General features: G+C 40.5%; 1 protein-coding gene across 2 annotated transcripts in view; it reads left to right on the top strand.

Annotated features, from left to right (window-relative positions):
* The first annotated feature begins 218 nt into the window (after positions 1-218).
* LOC135236964 (sialic acid-binding Ig-like lectin 10) overlaps positions 219-26839 on the top strand; it is a 47746-nt gene continuing 21125 nt past the window's right edge. Inside the window, exons 1-4 of one of the 2 annotated variants that reach the window (XM_064303621.1) lie at positions 219-352; positions 2380-2429; positions 2737-3105; positions 3383-3694. In XM_064303621.1, coding sequence (XP_064159691.1) covers positions 2384-2429; positions 2737-3105; positions 3383-3694 — 727 coding nt within the window. In that variant the 5' untranslated portion in view covers positions 219-352; positions 2380-2383. Of the gene's footprint in view, positions 353-2379; positions 2430-2736; positions 3106-3382; positions 3695-25513; positions 25784-26839 lie in introns of those variants that run through there. The other variant, XM_064303637.1, reaches the window with a different exon arrangement.

The raw sequence follows: 26839 nt of genomic DNA, 5'->3' as shown, positions 1-26839 counted from the left end.
TTAAAATAGTTACCACACACATACATCAGTAATAATAATCAGCAAATATAGTAAAATGTTGTTATATCTGTTTTATTATTATTCATTTATTTTTGGTTATGGTTTTTGCATATGTTTTTTTTTCTAATATTTTAAAGAGGCTGGACTCAGTCATATACAGTATATACTTGATTAACTTTCGTACATTTTTCGTGAAAGTTAGATAAAAAAATATTCACAGCCTCAAGTTCCAAGCATGTTTCACAAAAAGCCACATATGAGAAGTTCCTCTTTTGTGTGCATTTATACTTGCGCTCTACAGGCTGAGGGTCAGTGTGCAGTTGAGACAGACTGGATATTCTTCTGTTCTACAGTAAGTATATTTCCACCTGTGTAGCGCTTGGCTCACACAAACTACATATTATCTTTAGACTGGCAATTTTTAATTAATTTAATTAAAAAGAACTGTACTGAAGTTGATTTATGCTCTCCATAATGGAAATACATTAAGTTCATATTTCTCAAGGTACATTGCGGTTGTCAGTGATTTTATATTTTGCCTAAAGGTAGAGAAATTTCAGATTGAGTGTAAACATTGTGTTCCTTAAATATTATGGTATATTTTGATAAACTGCAGCTCATACAGGCAATTTAAAGTGTAGGTCAGAATACACATATTCACTGAAAGGACACTGCAATATTAATAACCCTTTGGACTTTTTGCCATTGTAATCCAAAGTCATTCTACCAAATGAACTGGAATTGCGAGTAATTTATGCTTGGTCACATTTGATTCAATTACATAACACAAACAATTTCTTTAAAAATTATAAACTTGTCAATACAGATAGAAATGGAAGCATTTTCAGATCTTTTTTATTTTTATTTTCTTTTTGTACATTACTGTTATCTGTGATTTTCGTAAAACATGGAGGCAGCTATATGTGTGCAGCATTTGAGTCCAAGACAAATTCCCCCACGGGGAAAATAAAGTATATTGTATTGCATTGTATTATATTAGCATGATGTGCTTCATTTTGTACAAAGTTTATACCTTTCTCTGACTGCCCGGACAGCACAGGCCCTCTGTCGCTACGTAGCATGGAGATAGTTGCGAAGAAGTCGTACCTACCACTGCTCTGCTATGAAATCAGATTTGTAACAAGGGTATAAAACAAAAAAAATCTGGTTTTGGGGGGAAAAAAAAGGAAATATACTGCAAGTCTGCTTTTGTTTCATGCCTGATACGATGATACTTTTCATCCAATTCTTATAAGGCCATAAATATCTTGGCACCCGTATCAATGGCAATGCCTTCGTCTAAATCAAGAGGCACAAGCAATCACCAAAAAAGGAGCTTAACTTCAGCATTAGTACTTCCCCAAAATTCAAGTTTTGCATAAACAAAATTTAATGTGTATGCTGGCACACACGTCTCCCCTCTGAAACAGGCACACGTTCCACGTTTCCTCGTTTAATTTAATGAAAATTAAACGAGGATGCCGAGACCCTGTGCTTTTAAAATTAGGTACCGGAGATAGAAATGCTGTCCTCTATGAGAAATACACCTTGGATGTAAAAGAGTAAGAATAAAAATGACTTGTCACATTATATATTATATATATCACATTGCAAATTCTGATCTCATATTGTAAATAGTGTATGCTAGTCTGATGCTGTTGATATGGTGATTAGTGTGTGCTCTGTGTTCTGTGGAGTGTCCAAGGACGATATTATAAAATCCCTATGCAGCTGTGCTTTGGGGAGAGTGTGGTTGTGCTTGAACAACATTCCTGTTTTCGGTTAGGTCAAAAAACAAAAAGAGTGTCATTTTATCGGATTTATTCTAACATTTTCAGTAGGATACAGGGACAAACTACTAGAAGAGCTGCTTTGCAGATATTAGTCAGCTTTTCACACAGGGAATTTCTTTGTGTTCTGAGAAAGTCGTAGAGACTCAGTGGAGTGTTGACATGTCCAATGTGTACGGGCTGAATGACTGTGGCCGTGTTGTCTTCATTTCTTGAGCTCATGTGTTCCTTTCTTTGGCTCTGTCAGGACACTCAGTCACAACACATAACAGCCTATTTCATGTGATTTCATTGATTTCTAGGATAGATTTGGCCCAGTGGCGCTGGACTATAGCCAATACAAGAAAGAAGCCAATTCCTGAATAAATGCAATTTTTTGATTGAAATATACATTATGAACTCATCTGCAGTCCCTCGTCCATCAATTGTATTCAATATTTGTGTTTATGGCGAAATGTATGGTTTATGGCAGTCTGTAGGACAGCCTACAATACATACAAATGATTAATAAAAACACCTGAGATAAACTTGTGTAATATTCCCCAGGGTGTAAGTGCTGTTTTCTAACTTCAGTTCCTCTGCTCCTCAGAGACATGATTGAAGCAGAGAGGTTCATCCTCATTGGCTGCCTGCTGCAAGGTGGGTCATTAAAGGGGTGGGGTCTAACTCTATACTGGAAAGATGTACAGCGATCCAAAGGGATGACTGTAGATTATTATGGTATAAAAACATGATTTTTGTATATAAATTTGTGGAGAATGGATGTGCTTTATATTCATTATAATTGCAGCTTTCAGTCAGTAAAACGTTTAGTGTTAAATATGAATAAAACATTCACACAGCAAAGTCTCGTGAGGTCTGTAAAGCTGCTGTTGTGTGTGTATAAAGCTGACCCACATCCCCATATAACTGCTGTATTTACTGAAATGTGCTGTGTGTGTTGTAGGTGCCCTGGGCAGAGAGTGGGCAGTCTGGATGCCTCAGAGTATAGAAGCTCTGAGTGGATCCTGTGTGCTGATTCCCTGCGGATTTGATATAGAGCCTCGATTTGACAATGGTCTGACAGCTGAGGCTAAAGGACTGTGGAGAAAAGGTTATAATGGCGGTGACACGGTGTTTGATTCTAGCCTGACTGGGACAGCAACTGAACAGAATGAAACTAAAGGAAGATTAATTGGGCAACTGGAGATGAAGAACTGCACCACAATCCTGGACCACTTCCCTTTTTCTGACAGTGATGATTATTTCTTCAGATTGGAAGGCTCAAATGAATTAAAGTTTGTTTTTCCTAAAGGTGTCAAAATTAATGCACAAGGTACTGCATTTGCTGTTATGCCTTTTTCACTGTGTGCCATTGTGCTGATGCCGGGATTTTTAAAATTAGGTACCGGAGGTAGAAATACTGTCCTCTATGAGAAATACACGTTGAATATTAAATAAAGAATGAAAATGACTTGTCATTAAATTTCACATGTAAATGCTGTTCATTAGTTAGACACTGTTGATGTGGTGATTAGTGTGTGCTCGAAATGCGTTGACTCTCCAATCCTGAGACAGACAGTAACTCGTCCTCATGTCTCCATGTCTCCTAGACTCTCCACCCAAACCCAACATAACCACAGAGAAGGTGGAGGTGAAGGAGGGAGCCTCTGTGAGTTTGAGCTGTTCTGCTGCAGCACCCTGTCCTAAACTCCCCCCAAATCTGACATGGACCCCCAGGCTGAGTGACAGTGTGGATCAACTGCAAGAGAATGAGGATCGAACCAAATCAGTGTCTTCTGTTCTGACCTTCACTGCTTCCCACCTCCACCATGGGCAGAAGATCACCTGCGGGGCACTTTACACACTGCAACAAGGAGACACTCAGAAGACATCTGAGGCCAGTCTGACTCTCAGAGTTCTATGTAAGATTGCTGGGTTTCCATTTGTCTTATGAATAAGTCCACAAGAGAATTAATTTTCCATCCAGTTGATTTTTTCTATTCAGTGCATTTATTGTATAATTGCATTCATCGTATTATTGTTATATGTGAACAACAGTAATATTAGTAACTGTGGATCCTGTGTTCAGACATGCCTCAGATCTCTGGCTTTGGGAGCTGCTGCAGAACTGCAGCAGAGATCAGCTGCTCCTGTGAGAGCCGTGGGAATCCCTCTCCCAACATAGAATGGCGTGTGTCTGGAGTGCGGGTCACTAACTCTACTGAGAGAGTCATCAGGGAGGAGCAGCTGGGGAACACAGGCCTGAGGAGCTCCCTCACCATGCGCCAATCAGAGGGAGACACGCCCACTCTCCTCTGCGTCAGCACCAACACTCTCGGCAACTCCAGCCTCCAGCTCCACGTCCCGTCTCCACAGCAACACTCAGGTATTTACATGTATGGCTGTTTGTAATAGTGTACTTTCACTCCACAAAACCTACATAACATTGTTATAAACACTTGTTATTACTATTTACGACAGCTTATTAAAGACTTGCCAACTATTTACTTTTTACTCCACCTCCACCTGTGGAGATGTGTTTATTTTTGGCTGGACCGCAACAGCGGGGCCAGCCCTACAAACGCGAATGTCTGTGACTGACTGAGTGACTGAGTGAATGAGAGATGAAGTCACACCATTGGTCGGCTGAGTTATGATGTCACACCATTGATCGGCTGGATCACGTGTGTTAGGTCCAGCCATATACTAGGTTTCCTAGTCTTGTCTATGGTTTGCCAGGCAGCAGGTTTCCAATTCTGTGTGAGACATTTTTCTACTTTTTTTCTATCCAGTGAAGTATGAAGATGTGCATCCAGAATCTCTAAGACCTTAATTTGATTAAATGGAATTGGAGGGGCAGAGGACTCTGCCTGTTAGTTTAAAATGTGGGGAATATATTTACGCTTTTCATAAACTCTCTCACTGTTGGGTTTCTTTAAACAAGAGAAGGCTGTTCATGTCTTTCAATATATTTTTAGGCATAAATGAAGTTCTACATTTTTTTTTTTTTTTTTTCAGGGTTACAATACACTGCACTGTTATATGTCATATCATATCATAGCAGGACTGATTTGTCTGAATGTACTAACAATTGGATTCAGTATCTTCAAAATTAAAATGTGAGTACATCTTTTCAGTTTGACCTTTTATTTACTAAATGCTGACAAAATATACCTTTATCATAATAGTTTGAAAACTCATTTGCAATCACAACCTGAAGAATCAAAGTGGATGAGAATGCAAATGATCTTGTAGCCTGTCATTGAGAGCATTATATAGTAGTATAGAGTATTATAGAGAGCATTATAGTTACAAAACGGCAATTATTCTTTCAATGAAAATGACTAAAATTAAAACTGTCCCATACAGTAAATGACTGAGGTCTGCAGAGACGTACTGTATGAGCAGAGGCAATAACACATTCTCTCTCTACTCTGATTTCCATGTCTCCAGTTTGTCTAGAAGACTGACAGTAAGTCTCATCATCCTTTCCTCCTCTTCCTCTTCTGAAACACTCTGTCTGCAGCTCAGCCTGATTTCACCTCAGTTTTACATTCATACCATCTGTGTGTCTTTTCCTTTAAAGGGAGGGAGGGACGGGGACACATATGCCAGTCTGCAGCTCCCCAACATCAGCCCTGACTATGATGTGCTGCAGGTGAGCAAGTGGGACATATACAGCAGGGGGCGCCACTACGCTGATTAATCATATTTCTGCAATATATACAGAACTCCTCCGTATCACAGATATGTGTAGTAAAGACAGGATGAGATCTGTATTTGTCTTTAATCACTCAGTTCAAACAGAGGTGAGAACCTCCCAGACTCAGCTGAAGGGCTGAAATGCTCTGTGGAATCACTTTGGATTGGATCCAGTTCACACTTTTCCTTAACTTTGACTGGTCCTATTTTTTCCACAAAATGAAAGTCTGGCAAACCCGAAATTGAAAAAAAGTAAATTTGCTATATTAAGGATTCATAATTTTTTTTTATTGAATTGGACAATTTTTTTTTTTTTTTTTAAATGAATATTATTGCTGTTTTATGATGTTTATTTTTATAATTGAAAGAAAACTTGACTTTTCAAATTTTCTTCATGATATGAACATAAGCTCTGCCTGCGTCGTCTACTGACAGAATGATTTCACGTGCCAAAGTGTAGTTCTGATCAAGAGATGGAGCTTTAAATGACCAAACGTGTGTGTATATGTGCGTGTGTGTGCGTGTGTATGTGTGTGTGTGTGTGTCCGTGTATGTTTGTGCGTGCATGTGTTTGTGTGTGCGTGCGTGTGTGTATGTGTGTGCGTGCATGTGTTTGCATGTGTTTGTGTGTGTGCTGTGTTTGTGTGTGTGTGTGTGTGTGTGTGTGTGTGTGTGTGTGTGTGTGTGTGTGTGTGTGTGCTTGTGTGTGTGTGTGCGTGCATGTGTTTGTGTGTGTGTGTGCGTGTGTGTGTGTGTGTGTGTGTGTATGCGTGTGCGTGCATGTGTTTGTGTGTGTGTGTGCATGTGTGTGTGTATGTAGGTAAATAACAAGCATCAGAAAGACACTGGGACTTCACCAGAAGAGGTCATTGGCTACCAGAGCCCTGGAAATGCAAACAGCCCAGATGCGGTGGCTCATTTGGACGATAAGCGTGTTGTTTTTTCTGAAACGCTTTAGTCTGATGAAAACAGCAGCTGAATTCAGAGCGTCACTTTGATCTATTTTGTATGTCGAATGGCGATTTTTATTATTTTTTTGGTATTTATCCTGAAAGAAATACTTTCATCCATTCTAATTTTTAATCATCTTTAATGAATATTTTTATTCATTGTTCTTTTCCTACATTTTCCCTGTTTTAGTTTTGCTTTAATGACTGTTCACTGGAATGCATCGCTGAACTCTGGCAGTTTTTGAGCACAAGAAATTAATTCTGCATCCCCATGAATATTATTGTGGGACAGGTTGACAGTAAATTTCATGTAAACCAAATGAATTGGAATTCTTTTAAATGGAATCTAAACTAGAGAGAGAAATAAAAAAACAGACTCATATAGGCTATTGCATGGTCATTGTAAACTTCAATTTTGAGGTTTCTAGCAATGTTGATGTCAATGGGTGCATTCTAATCACGTATCTTTACCTTTTTGGACAGGAAATGTAGAATCCTATAAACCAAACCTTTTTTTTTTTTGGTTTTTGAAAAAGAGTTGTCATTGTACTTCAATTATCACTGTTTATGAAAAATAAGCCAGCGGAAAGATTAAAATGTACATTAGTCCCCTCTGAAATATACCTATAGCGAATATATAGATTCTCTCTAGGTATATTATAGGGGTCCTGATACAACTCATCCAGGATGTCACAAAATATCCCAGAAGAACATCCATACTGCAGGCCTCTCTAGTCTCAGCTAAGGTCAGTGTCATGACTCCACAACAAGAAAGAGGCTGGGCAAAAATGGGATCCTTGGGAGAGCAGTGAAGTGGAAACTACTGCTGAACAAGAGAAACAAGACATTGGTCAGGACATTGGCTTAGTCCAGGGGGTCTGCAAACCCTTGTCCTGGAGAGCATGCACGCTCTACATAATGTGCATTGTGGTGAGATTAACTATCACAGCACAGTAAAACAATACAATCAGAATTTTAATCAGAATGAGTAAATGAGAACATGTGCATTCATGAGGATATATTGAATAATACATGTTTCCAATGTCTTTTAATCAAAGGCACTAAAAGTGCAGAATAACTTGTGCATCAAAAGACACTTTGCATGTGCATTGGAGGGTTTTTACTTTACGTGTGTCACTTAAATAATGTAGATGTCTGATTGGTTAAGAGTGTTATATTGACCTTTGTGCATTAGCTCCTCTTTTGTCCATTCTCCTTTTGGTATTTCTCTGCTGATTGTTTGTGTTTTGCGCACTGATGCTATTTTACTTATTCTAACTAAACTGCAAAGGCACACTCTGTTACTGTTTTATGAAGTCAAAGTAGCTTGATCATCAGAGCAGCAATTGTCTGACACCTTCTACATTTTTTGCATCTCCATGTTGCACGTCACACATTTTCTGTTAAAGTTAAATAAAAATATTGACATCCTCTCGTTCTGAGCACGATTCAGGAAATGCCACATGTGAGCAGTTCCTCTTTTGTGTGCATTTATACTTGTGCTTTGCATGCTGAGAGTCAGTATGCAGGGGAGAGACACCGGATATTCTTCTGTTCTACAGTAAGTATATTTCCACCTGTGTAGCACTTGGCTCAGTCAAACTACAGATTATATTCAGGCTGCAAATATCATTGGCATTTCATTAAAAATAACTGCAGTGAAGTTGATTTATTATGTCTATAATGGAAACACATTAAGTTTATTTTTCTCAAGATGTTTTGTGGTTGTCAGTGATTTTATAATTTTCCTAAAAATAAAGAAATTACAGATTGAGTCTAAACGTCATATTCCTCAAATATTACGGTATACTGTGATAAACTGCACCTCATACAGACAATTTAATGTGTGCATCAGAATACACATTATATGCACTGAAAGGACACCACAATATTAATAAGCCTTTTGACATTTTTCCATTTTAATCCGAAGTCATTTTGCCATGCGCACTGGAATTGAAAGTAATTTATAATTGGTCACATTTGAGTCAACAACATAACACAAGCAATTTCTTTAATAGGCTCTGTCTGTGGGACGGAGTCGCTACGTAGCATGGAGATATTTTGCCCATTGCGAAGATGTCGTACCTAACACTGCTCTGCTATGAAATCAGATTTGTGACGAAAGTATTAAACAAAAGAATTCTGATTTAGAAAAAAGAAATACATTTTTTTGTATTTACAAGTAAAATTCAGTACAATTCAGACTTCTGGTTTGGCGGGGAAAAACGGAAATATACTGCAAGTCTGCTTTTGTTTGATACTTTTCATCCAGTTCTCATAAGCCTATAAATATCTAGGCACCATCATCAACAACAAGCTTTGCCTGAATCAAGAGACACAAGCAATCACCAAAAAAAGCTTAACTGGACTTACTCTAAATTCAAATTATGCACAAACAAAAAAATTTAAACAATTTTTTAAAATGTATGCTGGCAAAAATTTTCTGCTCTGAAACAGGCCTACATGTTCGTCCACATTTCAGCGTCTAATTTAATGAAGTGAATCGAGACAATATAAAATCCCTCTGCAGCTGTGCTTTGGGGAGAGTGTGGTTGTGCTTGAATAACTTTCCTCTTTTCGGTTAGGTCAAAAAAACAAAAAGAGTCCTTTTTTATTGGATGTACTTTAACATTTGCAGTAGGATACAGGGACAAACTACTAGAAGAGCTGCCCGGCAGATTTTAGTCAGCTTTTCATACAGTGAACTTCTTGTGTGTTCTGAGAAAGTCGTAGAGACTCAGTGGAGTGTTGACATGTCCAGTGTGTAAGGGCTAAATGACTGTGGCCGTGTTGTCTTCAGTTCTTGAGCTCCTGAGTTCCTTTCTTTGGCTCTGTCAGGACATTCAGTCACAACACATAACAGCCTATTTCATGTGGTTTCATTGATTTCTAGGATATATATTGGGCCCAGCGGAGCTGGACTACAGACAACATCAGATGTGAACGAATTCCTGAACAACTATAATTGTTTTATTTAAATATGCATTCTAAACTCTTCTGCAGTCTTTTGTCAATCAATTATGCTCTGTGTTGAGCATTAAGGTGTATTAAAGAATTATGTTTATGGCAAGATGTGTGGTTTATGGCAGTCTGTAGAGTAGCCTACAAACCATAGAAATGATTAATAAAAACACCTGAGATAAACTTGTGTAATGTTCCCCAGGGTGTAAGTGCTGTTTTCTAATTTCAGTTCCTCTGCTCCTCAGAGTCATGATTGAAGCAGAGAGGTTCATCCTCATTGGCTGCCTGCTGCAAGGTGGGTCATTAAAGGGGTGGGGTCTAACTCTACACTGTAGAAATGTACAGCGATCCAAAAGGATTACTGTATATAATTACAGTGTAAAAACATGATTTTGGGATTTTGTGTTTTTACATATACATTTTGTAGATAATGAATGTGCTTTATATTAATTATTATTGCAATATTTACTGATTTCAGTCAGTAAAATCAGTGTTGTATTAATATATTTATATATATAATAAAATAAAAATATATATATATATATATATTATATATATATATATGAGGGCCAACAGGAAATATTTAATGAAGTCTGATATATATATAATACATCTTTTGATATATATACATTGAACTGTATATATATACATATTTCTTGATATATATACATACGATATACATGTTGATATTATAATTATATTGTTTTTGATATTTATACATACTGATATATATATATATATTATATCATATATTGAATATACATTTGATAATACATCAAACACTGATATATATACATTGAAAACAATATATATACATCATTTCTGATATATATACATTGAAACCGAGGGGGTGCAATGCATTTGTAGTGTCAGGTCTACCACATGCGTTTGCAAGTGTTTCAATAAATGTGTCACTGTCTAAAAGTGTTTGGACGAGTTCTCTAGTTCTGTCAGCCATTTCGTACCATTAAAAAATAAGGGCAAAGCACATTCACCACAAAGTATACTGTAGCTGAATTTAAAAGCGAAGTTCGTTCAGAAACAGCACGGCTCACATTAACAAACCCGGGCAAACTCCAGGAAGACTCACAAGAAGCGGACCAAATATGTGCCTGTATTAAAATTGGAGAGCTAGCGACATTTCACTGTCTCACTTGTTATATATCGGTTTCAATGTATATATATCAGAAATGATGTATATATATATATTTTTTTCAATGTATAAATATCAAGAACAATGTATATATATATATATATATCAGTTTTGATGTATATATATAAAGAAATGATGCATATATATCAGACTTCTTAATATTCTGTTGCCCATATATATATAATAAATAAAGGGAAATATCATAAAAAGACATTAAACATTAAATGATTTACACAATCACATGTTGTGCAATACCAAAAACTCAAAAAGGGGTAAATCCAAAACAAGACTTTACTCTTAATAAGAACAAACACCAAGGAATACAAAAACAAAGCCACGCAGGGCAAGTCTCAAAAAACCCAAAAATAAAACTTTAGAACGCAAAACAAAGAACATCCAAAAAATTAAAAAATGCGTAGAAAACAGAACGTGGGTGGAAACACAACAGGGAGCTCTCTCAGGCGGAAACAAACAGGGCAGAACACAGTCAGAAACACACAAGGATCCAGCACCTGAGTCAGGGAAGGCAAGAACTTAAACCAGACACTAACAAGACACAGGAGGGCACAATGCACAATCAGACCACAGAGGGAAGGGATAACTAAACACAACAATAAAAATGAATGAAATGAAAAACAATAATAGAATAGTTGGAACCAATAATACAATTACACAGGGAAAAGGAACAGAACTACCGCCATCTGGCTGCCCAGAAAGGAATAAACCGAAAACAGGAACAGAAACCTGACACAATTAACATCCTATCATGCTCTGTACCATGCATAAAATTGATGGGCAGGCCAAGTAGACCTCGATTTTAGATCAAGATAGAAAGAGGAAACGATCAAAGTGGCTTTGAAAGAGGGTCCATTATTGCAGCACGGATGGCAGGAGCATTAGTCACAAAGACTGCTCACCTGGCTAGTGGTTCCATAGGAACAGGAACTAAAATGCCTTTAAATCAATGAGAAAGACATCTGTAAATAGGATCAGAAATTGTGGTCAAAAGCGAATGTCTATGCAGGACGTGATCAGACTGTGTCAGCAAGAACAGTCCATCCACACACAAATATTCTGTATTAAATGTTGTGAGGTCTGTAAAGCTCCTGTTGTTTGTGTATAAAGCTGAAGCTGATCCAATCCCCATATAGCTGCTGTATTTACAGAGCTGTGTTGTGTGTGTTGCAGGTGCTCTGGGGAGAAAGTTTGAAGTCTGGATGCCTCAGAGAATAGAAGCTCTGAGTGGATCCTGTGTGCTGATCCCCTGCAGATTTGATATACACCCTCAATATGACAATGATCTGACAGCTGAGGCTAAAGGACTCTGGAGAAAAAGTGATCCCAACGGAAAATTTGTTTTTAATTCCAGCAGAACTGAGAATGAAATTAGAGGAACATTAATTGGAAATCTGAAGAATAAGAACTGCACCACAATCCTGAACCGCTTCCCTTTGACTTACAATGATACTTATTTCTTCAGATTGGAATCCCAGACTCCTCTCATGTATAATTTTCCTACAAGTGTCAAAATTAATGTACAAGGTACTGAATTTGCTGTTATGCCTTTTTTTTTTACTGTGTGCCATTGTGTTTATGCTGGGACCATACGTATTTAAAATTAGGTAGAGGAGATAGAAATGCTGTCTTATATCAGAATTACACATTGGATGTAGAAAAAAAAGAATGCAAGAGACATGACTTGTTAGTAGATTACACATTGTAAATACTGTATGTTAGTCAGACTGTTAATGTGGTGATTAGTTTGTGTTGAGTTCTGTGTGACTCTCCAATCCTGAGACAGACAGTAACCCGTCCTCATGTCTCCATGTCTCCTAGACTCTCCACCCAAAACCAAGTTAACCCCAGAGAGGGTGGAGGTGATGGAGGGGACCTCTGTGAGATTGGGCTGCTCTGCTGCAGCCCCCTGTCCCAAACTCCCCCCAAATCTGACATGGACCCCCAGGCTAAATGACAGTGTGGATCAACTGCAAGAGAATGAGGATCGAACCAAATCTGTGTCTTCTGTTCTGACCTTCACTGCTTCCCACCTCCACCATGGGCAGGAGATCACCTGCAGCGCACTTTACAAACTGCAACAAGGAGACACTCAGAAGACATCTGAGGCCAGTCTGACTCTCAGAGTTCTGTGTAAGATTGCTGGGTTTACCAATTGTCGCATGAAAAAGTCCACAAGAGAATTAATTTTACATCTATTTGAGATTTTCCATCCAGTCAGCCGTGATTTTTATTGTCAGACTATAAATCCTTTCCCTCATTGTATTTCTGTGTTCAGTTTTATGTTTTGGGCCAAGTGTCAGTGACATGTTATCTTTGTCCATTTAAGGTAAAACATATATAGAGCAAAATCAGTACAAATGTTTTTTTTTAAATGTATACACAAACTAAAATAAAAATTAATTGAACATGTACCATATTTTCACATCTCCTAGATCCTCCTAAGAACACAGTGTCAGTCAGTCCTGGATCAGTGTTTGCGGGGAGCTCTGTGACTCTGACCTGCAGCAGTAATGCCAACCCAGCAGTGCAGAACTACACCTGGTATAAAGTGAATGGGACAGAGAAGAACACTGTAGGAACTGGACACAATCTCACCTTCAATGTGACTGAGTCCAGTGGCAGTGAACAGTACTACTGTGAAGCACAGAATGAACATGGCAAGGAGAACTCAACAACGGTGCAGCTGAATGTGATATGTATGTTCAACGCTTGCATTTATTAGATAATTGCATTGATCATACTATCATTATATGTGTGCAACTGTGCTGTTTGTAACTGTGGGTCCTGTGTTCAGACATGCCTCAGATCTCTGGCTCTGGCAACTGCAGCAGAACTGCAGCAGAGATCAGCTGCTCCTGTGAAAGCCGTGGGAATCCCTCTCCCAGCATGGAGTGGCGTGTGTCTGGACTGCGGGTCACAAACTCTACTGACAGAGTCATCAGGGAGGAGCAGCTGGGGAACACAGGCCTGAGGAGCTCCCTCACCATGCGCCAATCACAGAGAGACACGCCCACTCTCCTCTGCGTCAGCACCAACACTCTCGGCTCCTCCAGCCTCCAGCTCCACGTCCCGTCTCCACAGCAACACTCGGGTAAATGGAAGCACACTTCTCTTTTTTAACATGTTATCTGTCATGTACTAATGTACAGAGAAGCACATTGACGCATTAACGTAAAGGTGGGTTTAAGGGTACAAATTCAGTGTGGACTTCCGTCCTTTTAAAAGGACTCATTGGCCACCGACCAGGTCACATGACCAGGCTTACATAGTTAAAAAAAAAAAAAACAACCAACGTGACTTCACAAAAAATAAAAAATAGCCTTCATAATAGCAATCACTGTCACCAAGTTATCACAGGAATAACATGTCAAAATTCATTAAAACAGCATTATGCCTTTAAATGACATGCATATAAAGGAGTCACTAATACAGCAAGAACCACAGAAAAAACTACAATTCCCAACTACCCCATTGTACGGCACTGAAAAAATTGTGGGCCATGACAACCCGAACACATTCAGTTCCAGATTTGCTAAAGTATTGTGACTGCTGTTCTGACACAGGAGGAGTTGCTACACGGTCGCAATATCTATGCTGTATTTACTGAATGGTCACAGTGGGGCAAAATCGCTATTAGGATGTATTCTACGGGGATTACGTTTCATTCTACGACTTTTGATGGTGTTCCTGCATACAGATACCTACAGTGAACGTGCTAAAACATCCCTAAAAATGGAGGGGGGAGGTGGGAGGTGGGGGGGGGGGGTGGAAATGATAGACTAAAGCCCCTCCTTTAGTAGGAGACTTAAATGATAGCGACCCTTGGAGCTACAAGCTTCCCTGGTCTCAGTGAGACGGTAGATATGTCCCCTTTTTCTTCTTTATTTTTGTAAATTGTAGTTTTTTGTTAATTGTGGTTATTAGTGTTGGACTGTTAAACCCCACCGCTGGAATACAGAGTTCATACTTTTTTTTAAGCAGTTGTTAAAGCCACTGCTGCACATCCTGAAGAGCACCTGACACGTACTTACCTGTGGAAGTTTAATATCACAACCAAGTGCAGCACTCCTATGTCATTAACTTATTTTCAGCTGTCTCCCCTTGTCGAATGTTTCTTGGTATCTACGAAAGTTCTTGTTCGTTTCAGCATTACCTCACTGCTGATTGGTGCAGCTGCTGGAGCTGGTGCCATGGCGATTATATGCCTCATCACGAAGGCCATTCAAAAGCTGGGGTAGGCAACTCCATTCCTGTAAGGCCAGTGTGTGTGCCGGTTTTTCATTGTCACCGATTACACTGGCCAAACTGACTTGTGATTTGTAGGGGTGGAGGGGCGTGGTTGTGAATGATGTGTTGGTCACCCATAAAATGAAGTTATTAAATAAAGTATTAAAATGAGGCCTAAAATGCTTAAAATGTATTACTGATCTCCATGGTGATTACACTTAAAGCGGGGTGTGTGCAGTATGTTGACAGTGAGGTTGTGTGTTATTTTTAGGAATAAAAGAGACAGCCAGTGTTCTGAATATAGAAGGAAGGACAGCGGAGGGCTCACACTGATGGATGTCGTGAGTCTGAGCCCTATGTCACACACTCTCTGTCTCAAACACACACACACACTTGCACGCACGCACGCACTCACGCACGCACACACACGTACGCATACACACCCACACGCGCACACACACACATAGCCAGAAGGTCGCAGATAGGAGCAGTTGAGAAATGCATACGGTTATAAATGCAAACACGCTTGCTTTGCAGAGTCCCCCCCCAGCAGCGGAAGAACCCGTCTACGCCAACCGCACCGTGGCAACCGCCCAGCACAGGGACCCACAGCTGGGAGGGACAGACCCACAGACACCGCCCCGAGCAGAGGGCCAAAACAGGGCAGAGCTGGAAGCCATGTACTATGCCTCGATCAAGCACTCCCCCCGGCCCGTGGAGACACAGGGCCAGGATGCCTGTGATGGGGCTGCAGGCCGAGGGGCCGACGTGATCTATTCACAGGTGGCACTGTAGAGCAAAACCAAGAAAGGGAAGAACAAGAATGGGGAGAGGCAGTGGGAAATTTAAGGGGGAGGGCAGTGTAGTATAATGGGCAAGGAGCTGGTTTTGTGACCTAAAGGTTGCAGGTTCGATTCCCACATTGGACACTGTCATTGTAACCTTGAGCAAGGTACTTAACCTGCATTTCTTCAGTATATATTCTGCTGTATAAATGGATGCAATGTAACTGCTATGTAAAAAGTTGTGTAAGTCACTCTGGATAAGAATGTCTGCACATTTTGTGTGCGGAGGAACAGCCATTGCTCATATGGGAAATTGAGGTAAGCCTCGAAAAAGGAATTTGGGTCATGTTTTAAGGGTTTTCTGTGAGGATTCAAGTTGCACCCCCTCCTGCTGGTCGCCAGGGGGGCGACATAATCATCATGAGCTCTGATTATGTGTTCACCTGTTTGCAATTTGGGAGCTTATTGGTTGTAACATTTATTTTGTCTTAGTTGCTTTGCTCCTCATTCAGTCTTGAGCCTTCATGCCTGTGTTTCGTGCAGGCCTTTTACTAAATAAAGTTTCTTTGAGTTTTTGCAATGCAATCTAAATCTCCTGCTGCCTTTCTCTGCTATTGGGTTCACCACCCAGCAGCATCATTACGGTGTCTGGCATGAACTGCCTGCTTCAGGACTTGCCACAGCATCTCAATTGGATTTAGGTCAGGCCTTCGACTTGGCCAATCCAAAACATAAATATTTGTTCTCCTGTACCATTCTTTGGTAGAATTGCTTGAATGCTTTGGATCGTTGTTTTGTTGGAAGACCCATTTTTGGCCCAGCTACAGCTCCTTGACTGATGGCGTGACGTTCTGTTCAAGAATCTCCTGATATGCCACATAGAATTCATGGTTCCCTTGATGATGTGGAGTCGTCCAGGTCCAGAGGAGGAAAAGCAGCCCCAGATCTTGACATTCCCACCGCCATGCTTGACTGTTGGGATAAGGTTCTTTTGGTGGTAGGCAGTGTCAGGTTTTTGCCCTATTTTGTGGTTTTGATTGACTAAAAATGTCAATATCTGTACAGAGAATGGACTTCTAGACACCTTCAGGTTTGTCCAGGTGGTCTCTGGAAAATGTACGATGGGCAGTTTGGTTCTTTATTAACAACCGAGATTTCTTCTTCGCAACCCTCCCACGAATCCCATGTTCTTCTTATTGTTGAAGTAAGCACAGTTACCTGAGATGCCCCAAGGTAGGTCTGCAAATTTCTAGATGTTATATTTGGGTTGGCTTATACCAGATTAATTATTTTCCTCGTGGCTCTTGGGGATATTTTGGAAGGGTGTCCACTTCTAATCAGAGCTGCTGTCATGTTAAATGCTCTCCATTTGTAAATTATTTGCCTCACGGTGGACTGATGATTTATTGATCACAGTACAAGGTTAATGTAAAGTAACCAGCACAATCTGACAGCACTAACCCATAAAAATGTACTGTGAATGGCTCAATTGAACGGTAAATGTGAAAAACATTCGATTACAGTCAGCAGCACCGCAATTTTCTGTCACACCCTCAATAAATGGCAAAACTCCCAGTAGAAAATCTAATTAAAAGTTATATATATTTACTGAAACGTTATCGATTCCGCTTGGCCACAGTGAGTGAAACTAAACGATCTGAATTATGTAAATTATGTCAAAAGGATTCAGCCTTGTTGTTATCTACCTAAACTTCACAGCACAGTCATTGCCGTTATCATGACTGTAGCATTGGGAACCTGGGAACCTGCCAATACCCCTTGAGCATATCTAACTTACTCACATAGGTAGACGAGCCAATCTCATCTATACAATCGTCAATGAGCGGTAGCGGGTGAGCATCTGGCACTGTAATAGCATTCACCCTGCGGAAATCAGTGCAAAATCTTGGACTCCCATCTGACTTAAAATCTAGTAAACATGGTGAACTCCATGGACTACAGCTGGGCTTAGCAAACCCGTGACGTAATAGATACACCAATTCTCTGTTCACGATGCTCCTCTTAGTGGGGTTAATTCTATATGCCCGCTGCTTTATGGATGTTGCATTGGAGAGCTTAATGTCATACTCTAGAACTGATGTTTGAGAAGGAACATCGTTGAACAGACATGGAAAATCCTGAATGAGCCTTTCAACATCATCGACATGATTAGCTGGCAGGTGAGACAGATAGTAAGATAACTTCAACAACACTTCAGAGTTAGCCTGTCTTGCACCCTTTGGGGAAGGAGTGTAGCACAGTGGGTAAGGAACTGGGTTTGTAACCGAAAGGTTGCAGGTTCAATTCCCGGGTAAGGACACTGCCATTGTACCCTTGAGCAAGGTACTTAACCGGAATTGCTTCAGTATATATCCAGCTGTATAAATGGATACAATGTAAAAATGTCTATGGAAAGTTGTAGCAAGTGCTTCGATAAGACATCTGCACAATGCCTAGTGAATTTAATGGTCTTAATGGAAGCATTGCATTACAGTCCATGCTCATCACCCCTAGAACGACGTTGAGAAGTGACACAGCAAAGACCATGGATCCTGCATGGCTTAATGAATCCTCCGGACATGATTGTCTGGAGGTGCAGACCAGCCTGTTAGCGTAACAAACGACTTGCGCATTAGCAGGTGTGCACCCTTACATAGTCCGTCTCACTGATATTCTTTTCTACAACATAGGAACCAGAGAAACGAACAGAGAGAGCAGATCCAGGTACAGGTAGCAGGATCAACACCTTATCACCCGACTTAAAAGAACGAGTAACTGCTTTCTTGTCATAATGACGTTTCATCTTTACCTGAGAAGAGGCTAAAGCAGTTTTGGCTAGGGAGCAGGCAAGGTGCAGGGTTCTTTAAACTGGCTGACATTACTCTAGCACTGACTGGGAGCTGGCTTCAGAGCTAATCAACTTCTCCTTAAGTATCTTTAGGGGTCCCCTGACAGTGTGGCCAAAAATCAGGCCAGCAGGACTGAAACCCAGTGATTCCTGCACAGTTTCACGTGCCGCAAACAACACCGGAGGAATACTCTCATCCCAGTCTGTCTGGGAATCAAGGCAGTGTTTTCGCAGCACTGATTTCAATGTCTGATGGTATCTCTCTAATGCTCCCTGGGACTGAGGGTGGTAGGCACTAGATACCCTGTGTTCAATGCCCAATGTCTTAAGCACATGTGCAAACACTTTGGATTTGAAATTCGTACCTTGATCGGTTTGCACTGCTCTAGGCAGACCAAAAGTAGAAAAGAACTTAGTTAAAGCTTTAATGACTACTTTAGTAGTAATCATACGCAGAGGAATTGCTTCTGGGAACCTGGTGGCAGCACACCTGATCGTTAGTAGGAACTGATTCCCCAACTTGGATCTGAGCAAAGGGCCAACACAGTCAACTATCACAGTCCCGAAGGGTTCGCCCATAACAGGTATAGGGTGGAGGGGAGCTGGAGGGATAATCTGATTTGGCTTACCCGTAGTTCGACAAATGTGGCATGCACGACAGTATTGAGCAACATCAGACTTCAGTCTAGGCCAGAAGAAGTGTCTGAGAAATCGATCATATGTTTTTGGTGACCCCAAGATGACCTGACCAGGGATGATCATGGGCCAAGGACAGCACCTTTTTCAGAGGCACCACAACCTGGTCACAAGTGCCCCAGTCCACTCCTTCTGCTGCAGGGTTGGTCCACCTACGCGTCAACATACCACCACCAAGGAAGAAGGCCACATTCTGGTTCTTGGCTTCCTCCTGGTTTAGGACAGAGGATAGACAATTAGCAATGGTTACATCACACTGTTGGTCCACTATGAATTGTTCACGGTTAATGGGCAGATGTGAAGCCTCAGGACTTGAATCAGGCAATACTGCCCCTTCTGACCTAACATTTACTGGTGTCTGGGGGCTGAAAACAATGGCCTCCTCTACTGGTTCTGCAACAAGAAAAGAATCAGACAGGTTAACACCAAACTTTTTGGACTGAGCTCTCGTAACCACACAAGCAGGAAAAACATCAGGGTAGCTCTGTGCTGCCTCATCAGACACTGAGTTACAGTCTGGCCTGTCTAACACCTCTGGAATTACCTCCTGCGATGTCATTACACAGAATAAAGTCCACACCCTTCACGGGGAGGGCATGGTGGACGACTACTTTGAAGAACCCACTTATTAGTTCAGAGCATGCATGGATATTGTGTAGTGGTGCAGGCACAAAACCCATTTCAATGCCCTGAACTATTGCATTGGACTGACATGAGGATTTCTCAGATAGTTGCAGCACATCAGCAAGGATGAACGACTGTGTCCCGCCAGTATCTTGCAAAATCATAACTGGCCTCTGATCCTTGGGATCCCCAGTTAGAGAGACTAAACCCTTAAAAATGAAGGGCTTGAAACAAGCATCTGGCACACTCTGTTCAGTAAGTGGAATGCAGGATTCTGGAATACTCTTAATCAAACCTACACCCTTAGGATGGGAGGAGCCAGGTGAAGAGCTAGGTGAGAATTGCTGTTTATGCTTTAAGGTTAAACACTCAGCAATTACATGGCCTTTCCTGTGACAATAAAAACACTCACGGCCCTCTTTTGGGTGTGCTGATACCCATTTTGGTCTATCAGACTCAGGGGGGCCAGACTCTGATTGCCTGGGCCGAAGCACGAATGGCTTGTCTACTGGATAGGACGCAAACACCTGTTTATGGGTGAGAACAAACTCATCAGCCAAAATGACGGCTTTTGACACGGACGACACCTTCTGCTCATTTAAATAGGTGACTGTTTTCTCTGGCAGAGAAGTCTTGAAATCTTCTTGAAGTCTATAGGCCTCAGGCACAAGCTCATAGGCACGTTGAACAGTGCTTTTGATTTTTTCATACTGCAGTCCATCTTCTAAAGAAAGTGTAAAAACAACTTCCTGTGCCTTGCCACTTAATTTGCACTGAAGTAACAGTGGTCACACCTCTTTGGGCCATTTTAGAAATTGCAATGCGCTCAAAAGCTCTGAAATATGAGTCTACCTCTACTCTACTCACGGCAGGGGGGAACCACGGCAATATTCTTAGCAACATCAAAGGTTTGTGTGGAGTACACTGACTGCATAGGCACAGAAGAATCAACGGAAACAGCTTGACCAGCAGATATTCTCAGCGCCTCTACTTCAAGCTGCCGCAATTTAACTGTCTTCTCAGCTTCAATCTCTAGTCTCTGTATTTCTAGACCAAGGTCAAACTCTGCTTTTCTACACTTCTCCTTTTCCTCAGCCTCGATGTGGAGACGAGCAAGACGAACCTGTAATTTTGCCCTATCAACGGATCCACTTGATCCAAGAGGAGACAACGGCTCAAAGCGAGGCAATGTCGCAGGACCCTGAGGCTCAACTCTGTCCCCAGCGGGTGTACGCAGGTCAGACAGAACAGAGCGCTGTTCTTCAGAAACCAGCAGAGCACCTGCTGCAGCACCTAAGGGATATTCTGTAGGGGAAGGCTTAGGATCAGGCAGAACATTCAACTCAATTAATTTTTCCGACACCACACTCCTAATATCTCTAAGTAAATGCCGTGAGAGAAAAATATTAAGGTGAACTGCAAGGGCAAGCAGATCATCCTCACGGCATGTATCAAATTGTCCAAGGCTTGGATTATCAAGGATACTTTGCACCTCAAACATGGTCTAACTTTACAAGAACAAGTACACACTCGCCAAGAAAAAAAAAACCCAAACTCACTACGTCCCGTCAGACCCTGGATATAAATAGGATCAACAGAAGATCCCGGACGAGCCCCAAAATGTCACATCCCAGATGGTGGTCCAGAGGTAAGGAGAGACAATAACTACCCAGGTGAAGAACGAAAAATAAGCTGACCAGACTTTTCAGTGCAGGGAGTTTATTTACAGGTGCAGGTGACTAGTGCAAATATATACAATATATACAAAACCCTGAAGCAGGCACACATGGGGGGGGAGAGAAGAGAAAAGGACCGAAGGTGGTGTCAAATTAAAGAACTAAACAAAACACAAAACCCAACTATCTAAACAGAGTAGTAATCTAGCTAACAAAGGAAAAGGTATCAAACAAAACCTAACTACTCTGGCGCGGGAACTGTGGGGGGGTGAATGTGTGTGTCTGTGTTTGAGTGGGGGTCTTTATGTGTGTGTGTGTGAGCGGGGGTCAGTATGCATGTGTGTCTGTGTGTGAGTGTGTGTGTGTGTCAACAAGGGGGGGGGGGTTGAGGGGGAGCTGAGACTCCCCATGTTTGCAGTCCTCATACTTTTGCAATTCTGTTACCTGTGTAACAAACATTAAGGTGTGATTAATTTAGCAAAACACAATAAGAACTAAACAATTTTAATCAGAATAAATACATGAGAATAGGTGCTTCGTTGAGGATACATGAACAAAACATCTTTCTGATGCCTTTGTTTCAAAGGCACTGAGAATGCAGAATAACTTCCTCTGTGTCTAGCACTTTGTGAAAGGAGGGGAAATATCTGAGGGTTTTATTCAAATTATCTTTGCAGTGTTTCCATAGTGATTGTAGATGTCTGATTGGTTAAGTGTGTTATATTGCCCTTTGTGCAGTAGCTCCTCTTTTGTCCATTCTCTATTGGATGTTTCTCTGATGACTGTTTGTGTTTTGGGCAGTAATGCTAATTTGCTTATTCTACTTTACATTACATTACATTACAGGCATTTAGCAGACGCACTTATCCAGAGCGACTTACACAACTTTTACATAGCATTTTACATTGTATCCATTTATACAGCTGGATATATACTGAAGCAATTCCGGTTAAGTACCTTGCTCAAAGGTACAACGGCAGTGTCCTACCCGGGAATCGAACCTGCGACCTTTCGGTTACAAGCCCAGTTCCTTACCCACTGTGCTACACTCTGTCACTTTAACTGTAAATGCAGACTCTTTTACTGTGTTATTGCTTCAAAGTAGCTTCATTATCAGTGCAAAAATTGTAATGCAATTGATCTATTTTGGCATGCTTGTATTATTGTCGTATTACAGAGAAAAAGAAGTTGAATTTCAGTAGTTGCTTCATAAAAGTGTGGGTATGTTGTTCACACGTTCTATGAAGGTTGATCAGAAATATTCACAGCCTCATGTTCCGAGCATGTTTCATAAAAAGCCACATATGAGAAGTTCCTCTTTTGTGTGCATTTATACTAGAGCTCACATGCTGTGGTTCAGTGTGCAGTGGAGACAGACTGGATATTCTTCTGTTCTACTGTAAGTATATTTCCACCTGTGTAGCGCTTGTTTTAATCAAACTGCAAATTATCTTCATGCTTACACTTCTATTAAAATTTAATTAAAAAGAACTGTACTGAAGGTCCTTTATCCTGTTTGTAATGAACGCGTCTCACGAAACATTGTGGTGGTCCCTGATTTTAATTTTTTGCCTAAAGATAGAGAAATTACAGTTTTTAGTATAAACACTGTTTACACTCACTGTCTATACTTACTGTTTGAGTATAAACAATGTCACAGTTATTGATGTATTTTCTGAGAACTTGCAGCTCTTACATGCATGAGAGAATACACATTATATTCACTGAAATAAGACTGCAATATTAATAAGCCTTTTTGCCATTTTAATCCAACGTCACTTTGCCATATCAAATGGAGTCGCAAGGAACTTATGCTAGATCGCATTTGAGTCAACAATTACATGACTTAAAACCTACATAGTGCTGGTATATGCGCTCTGTCACACTCTGTCTGGGGTGGATAGGGGAACTTATTGTGGAGGCAATCTTCCCATTGAGACTGCTGCTCTCCTATGGAATCCGATTTGTGTAAAAAGTTTTTTTTTTTTTTAAACAATTTTCACATGCATGAAATCAAAGTATGATGTATCAAAGTATCAAGCAAAGCATTTTGTATTGCGAGAAAAGAAATACATTTAGCAAAGAGAAATACTGATTTAAGAGTAAAACTTTTAATTTTGGATCATTTTTTTTGTGCCTGTGCATACAATATAATGTTTTGTTTGATGCTTTGGACCTAGTTCTGAAAAGGACATAAATACCTCAGTACCATCCTCATCATTTCGTGAGAAAGCTTTATCTAAATAAAAAGACACAAGCAGTCACCAAAAAAAGACAGCAGCCTCAGTACTTCCTCTAAATTCAAGGAACTTCATTCCGCATAGATAAATATTTTTTTAAAAACAGTGTACTGTTGTATGTAGGTTATAAATACTGTAGGCAATTTACAGAATTCAGCCTTTTATCAGAACCCCAAAGGAAACTGTTTAGTGTGCTGACAGGGAGTCAGCAGGTGTGATGAAGAGACAGCGCTCAGTTGTTAAAAGATCCTACTGGATCAGCATTATGTGAACCTCAGGTTCTCCATAATACATTGCAATCAGGTTTTGTATTGCCGGAGAGCTGATGTCATGGGGAACAAGTTGGTGTCATTGGTGGTGGGGTGCTGACTAAGGATCTTGATACCTGTGGGTCAGCGCCAAGCCAGATACAAAGATACGGGGAGACTGAGATTTTGGGTGGGACAACTGTTTATTCAAGGCACAGATTGTGCCATAGTTTACAGGCCTGCATTGCTTAGTGATTCATTTTAAACTCAATTTCATTGACTCAATCGTTTCCATTTAATTGTATGCACATGCCCAATTACAGTATGTGCTTCTGGTCAAGAGTTTAAAATCAGGCACAGAGGTCACATTAACACAGGATTCTGGATATTTTACAGATTAGACACAGAGCCAAAATGCAGGGCGTAAGTACGCTGCCTTCCATAAATGCAGATATTGGTCTGACAGTTGTGTTGTTTATTGATCATAATATTTACACAGCCGTTGGTAGCATTGCAGGATTCAAAGAGAAAGGGTTTAATTTGAATAAGTGGAAAACGGCATGTCACACTCTGTCGCTAGTTGTTTTAAGATTTGTTTTCTGTGTGTGTCATCATTGTACTGAGGCTAATTAAAACTCTGGAATATCAAAACAAGTTGCTGTGCGTGCTTTTTTAAAAAAGGCTAAGAGCAGTGGAGGAAGCTACTGCAGTTATGACGGGACCCCTGCAAACACGTGCAGGCACTGCGCCATTAGGCCTAGATATTTTACAGTAGACCCCAATGCGTTGGGTTGTACGACTTAGGCGATTGGGAAAGTAGGTCAAGGTAGGCATCAGAACCATGAACAGGCCTCAGCCAGAAATGTTAACAAACTGGCATCACAACTAGCTTGGCCTATACAATAGCTTGCACAAGCATCACACCAAAAAGCATAATTGGACACAATGGCTCATTTGTAGTAGGCTAGGCTATGCTCAGGCCTACAATGCGTATGTTATTCATTTACAGACTTCCCAACCCCACAATTTTGCAATGCAAATAAAAATGATTTTATTTCTCACCTCTTGCCTAATTGAGGAGAACTGGATATTCAGCAGTGTGTGAATATAATGTGCTAATATTCATTCAATGACGTCAGTTTTGAAGCTATGCAGATGCACTTTTAATAGTTATTTAACTTTTATTTTGGTTTAAAATTGCAATTGCAAAATACCATCCGCGGTGAGAAAATAATGACGTAAATCACGATTGATGATATAGAATCTTCCTGAAGCTGTGCTTTGGGAAGAGTATGGTTGTGCTTGGATATCTTACTCTTTTTGGGTTAGAAAGAAACAAAAGAGAAAGCCTTTTTATTGGATGTATTTTAGCATTTTCAGTATGTGCAGGGACAGACCACTAGAATAGCTGCTTGGCAGATTTTCGTCATCTTTCGTTACAGTAAACTATATTTGCGTGTTCTGAGAACATCTCAGAAACTCAATGGAGGGTTGCACTGCATAGGATCGATTTTATTTTAGGGGATTTTGATTTGGCCCAGTGGAGCTGGACTATAGAAAACCAAAGAAGTAAGCCAATTCTTGAGCACAAGAAAACATTTCTAATTGAAATATGCATTCTCTTCTGCAGTCCCTTGTCCATCAACTATATTCTGTACTGAGCTTTAAGATGTATTCAATAATTGTGTCTATGGCAAGATGTGTGATTTATGGCAGTCTGTAGGGCAGCCTATGAAACATACAAATGATTAATAAAAACACATTTGATAAACTTGTGTAATGTTCCTCAGGGTGTCAGTGCTGTTTTCTAACTTCAGTTCCTCTGCTCCTCAGAGTCATGATTGAAGCAGAGAGGTTCATCCTCATTGGCTGCCTGCTGCAAGGTGGGTCAAAGGGGTGGAGTCTAAATCTACACTGTAGATATGTACAGTAATCCAAAGGGATTACTGTTTGTTATTATAGTATCAAAATTTGATTTTGGGAATCCATGTTTTTACATATACATGTGTAGATAATGGATGTGCTTTATATTAATTATTATTTCAGCTTTCAGTCAGTAAAACCTTTGTTGCATTACATTTGAATAAAAACATCCACACGGCAAAGTGTTGTGAGGTCTGTAAAGGTGCTGTTGCGTGTGTATAAAGCTGACCCAAATCCCCATAGCTCCTGTTTTTACAGAGCTGTGTTGTGTGTGTTGCAGGAGCTCTGGGCAGGGATTGGGCAGTCTGGATGCCTCAGAGTATAGAAGCTCTGAGTGGATCCTGTGTGCTGATTCCCTGCACATTTGATATAGAATCTAAATATGACAGAGATCTGACAGCTGAGGCTAAAGGACTGTGGAAAAAAAGTGCTTGTCACGGTGACACAGTGTTTGATTCCAGCAGACCTGGGACAGCAACTGAACAGAATGAAATTAAAGGAAGATTAATTGGGCAACTGGAGAAGAAGAACTGCACCACAATCCTGGACCACTTCCCTTCACTTCCCTCCCCTTACAGTGATGATTATTTCTTCAGATTGGAAGGCTCAAATGGACTCAAGTTTGGTTTCTGTTCAGGTGTCAAGATTAAAGCACAAGGTACTGCATTTGCTGTTGTACAAATTTTTCACTGCGTGCCATTGTGTTTATGCTGGGACCCTATGCTTTTAAAATTGGGTAGCGGAGATATAAATGCTGTCCTCTATGAGAATCACACATTGCATGCAAAATAGTAAAGAATGAAAATGACTTGTCTTAGATTTACATTGTAAATCTGATTTCTTGTAATACTGTGTTAGTCAGATGCTGTTGATGTGGTGGTTAGTGTGTGCTCTGAGTGCTGTGTGTCTCTCCAATCCTAAGACAGACAGTAACCCGTCCTCATGTCTCCATGTCTCCTAGACTCTCCACCCAAACCCAAGATAACCACAGAGAGGGTGGAGGTGATGGAGGGGAC

The sequence above is a fragment of the Anguilla rostrata genome, chromosome 1 (assembly GCF_018555375.3).
Source record: "Anguilla rostrata isolate EN2019 chromosome 1, ASM1855537v3, whole genome shotgun sequence".
NCBI lineage: Eukaryota > Metazoa > Chordata > Actinopteri > Anguilliformes > Anguillidae > Anguilla > Anguilla rostrata.
This window is presented reverse-complemented; position numbering and strand designations above follow the sequence as displayed.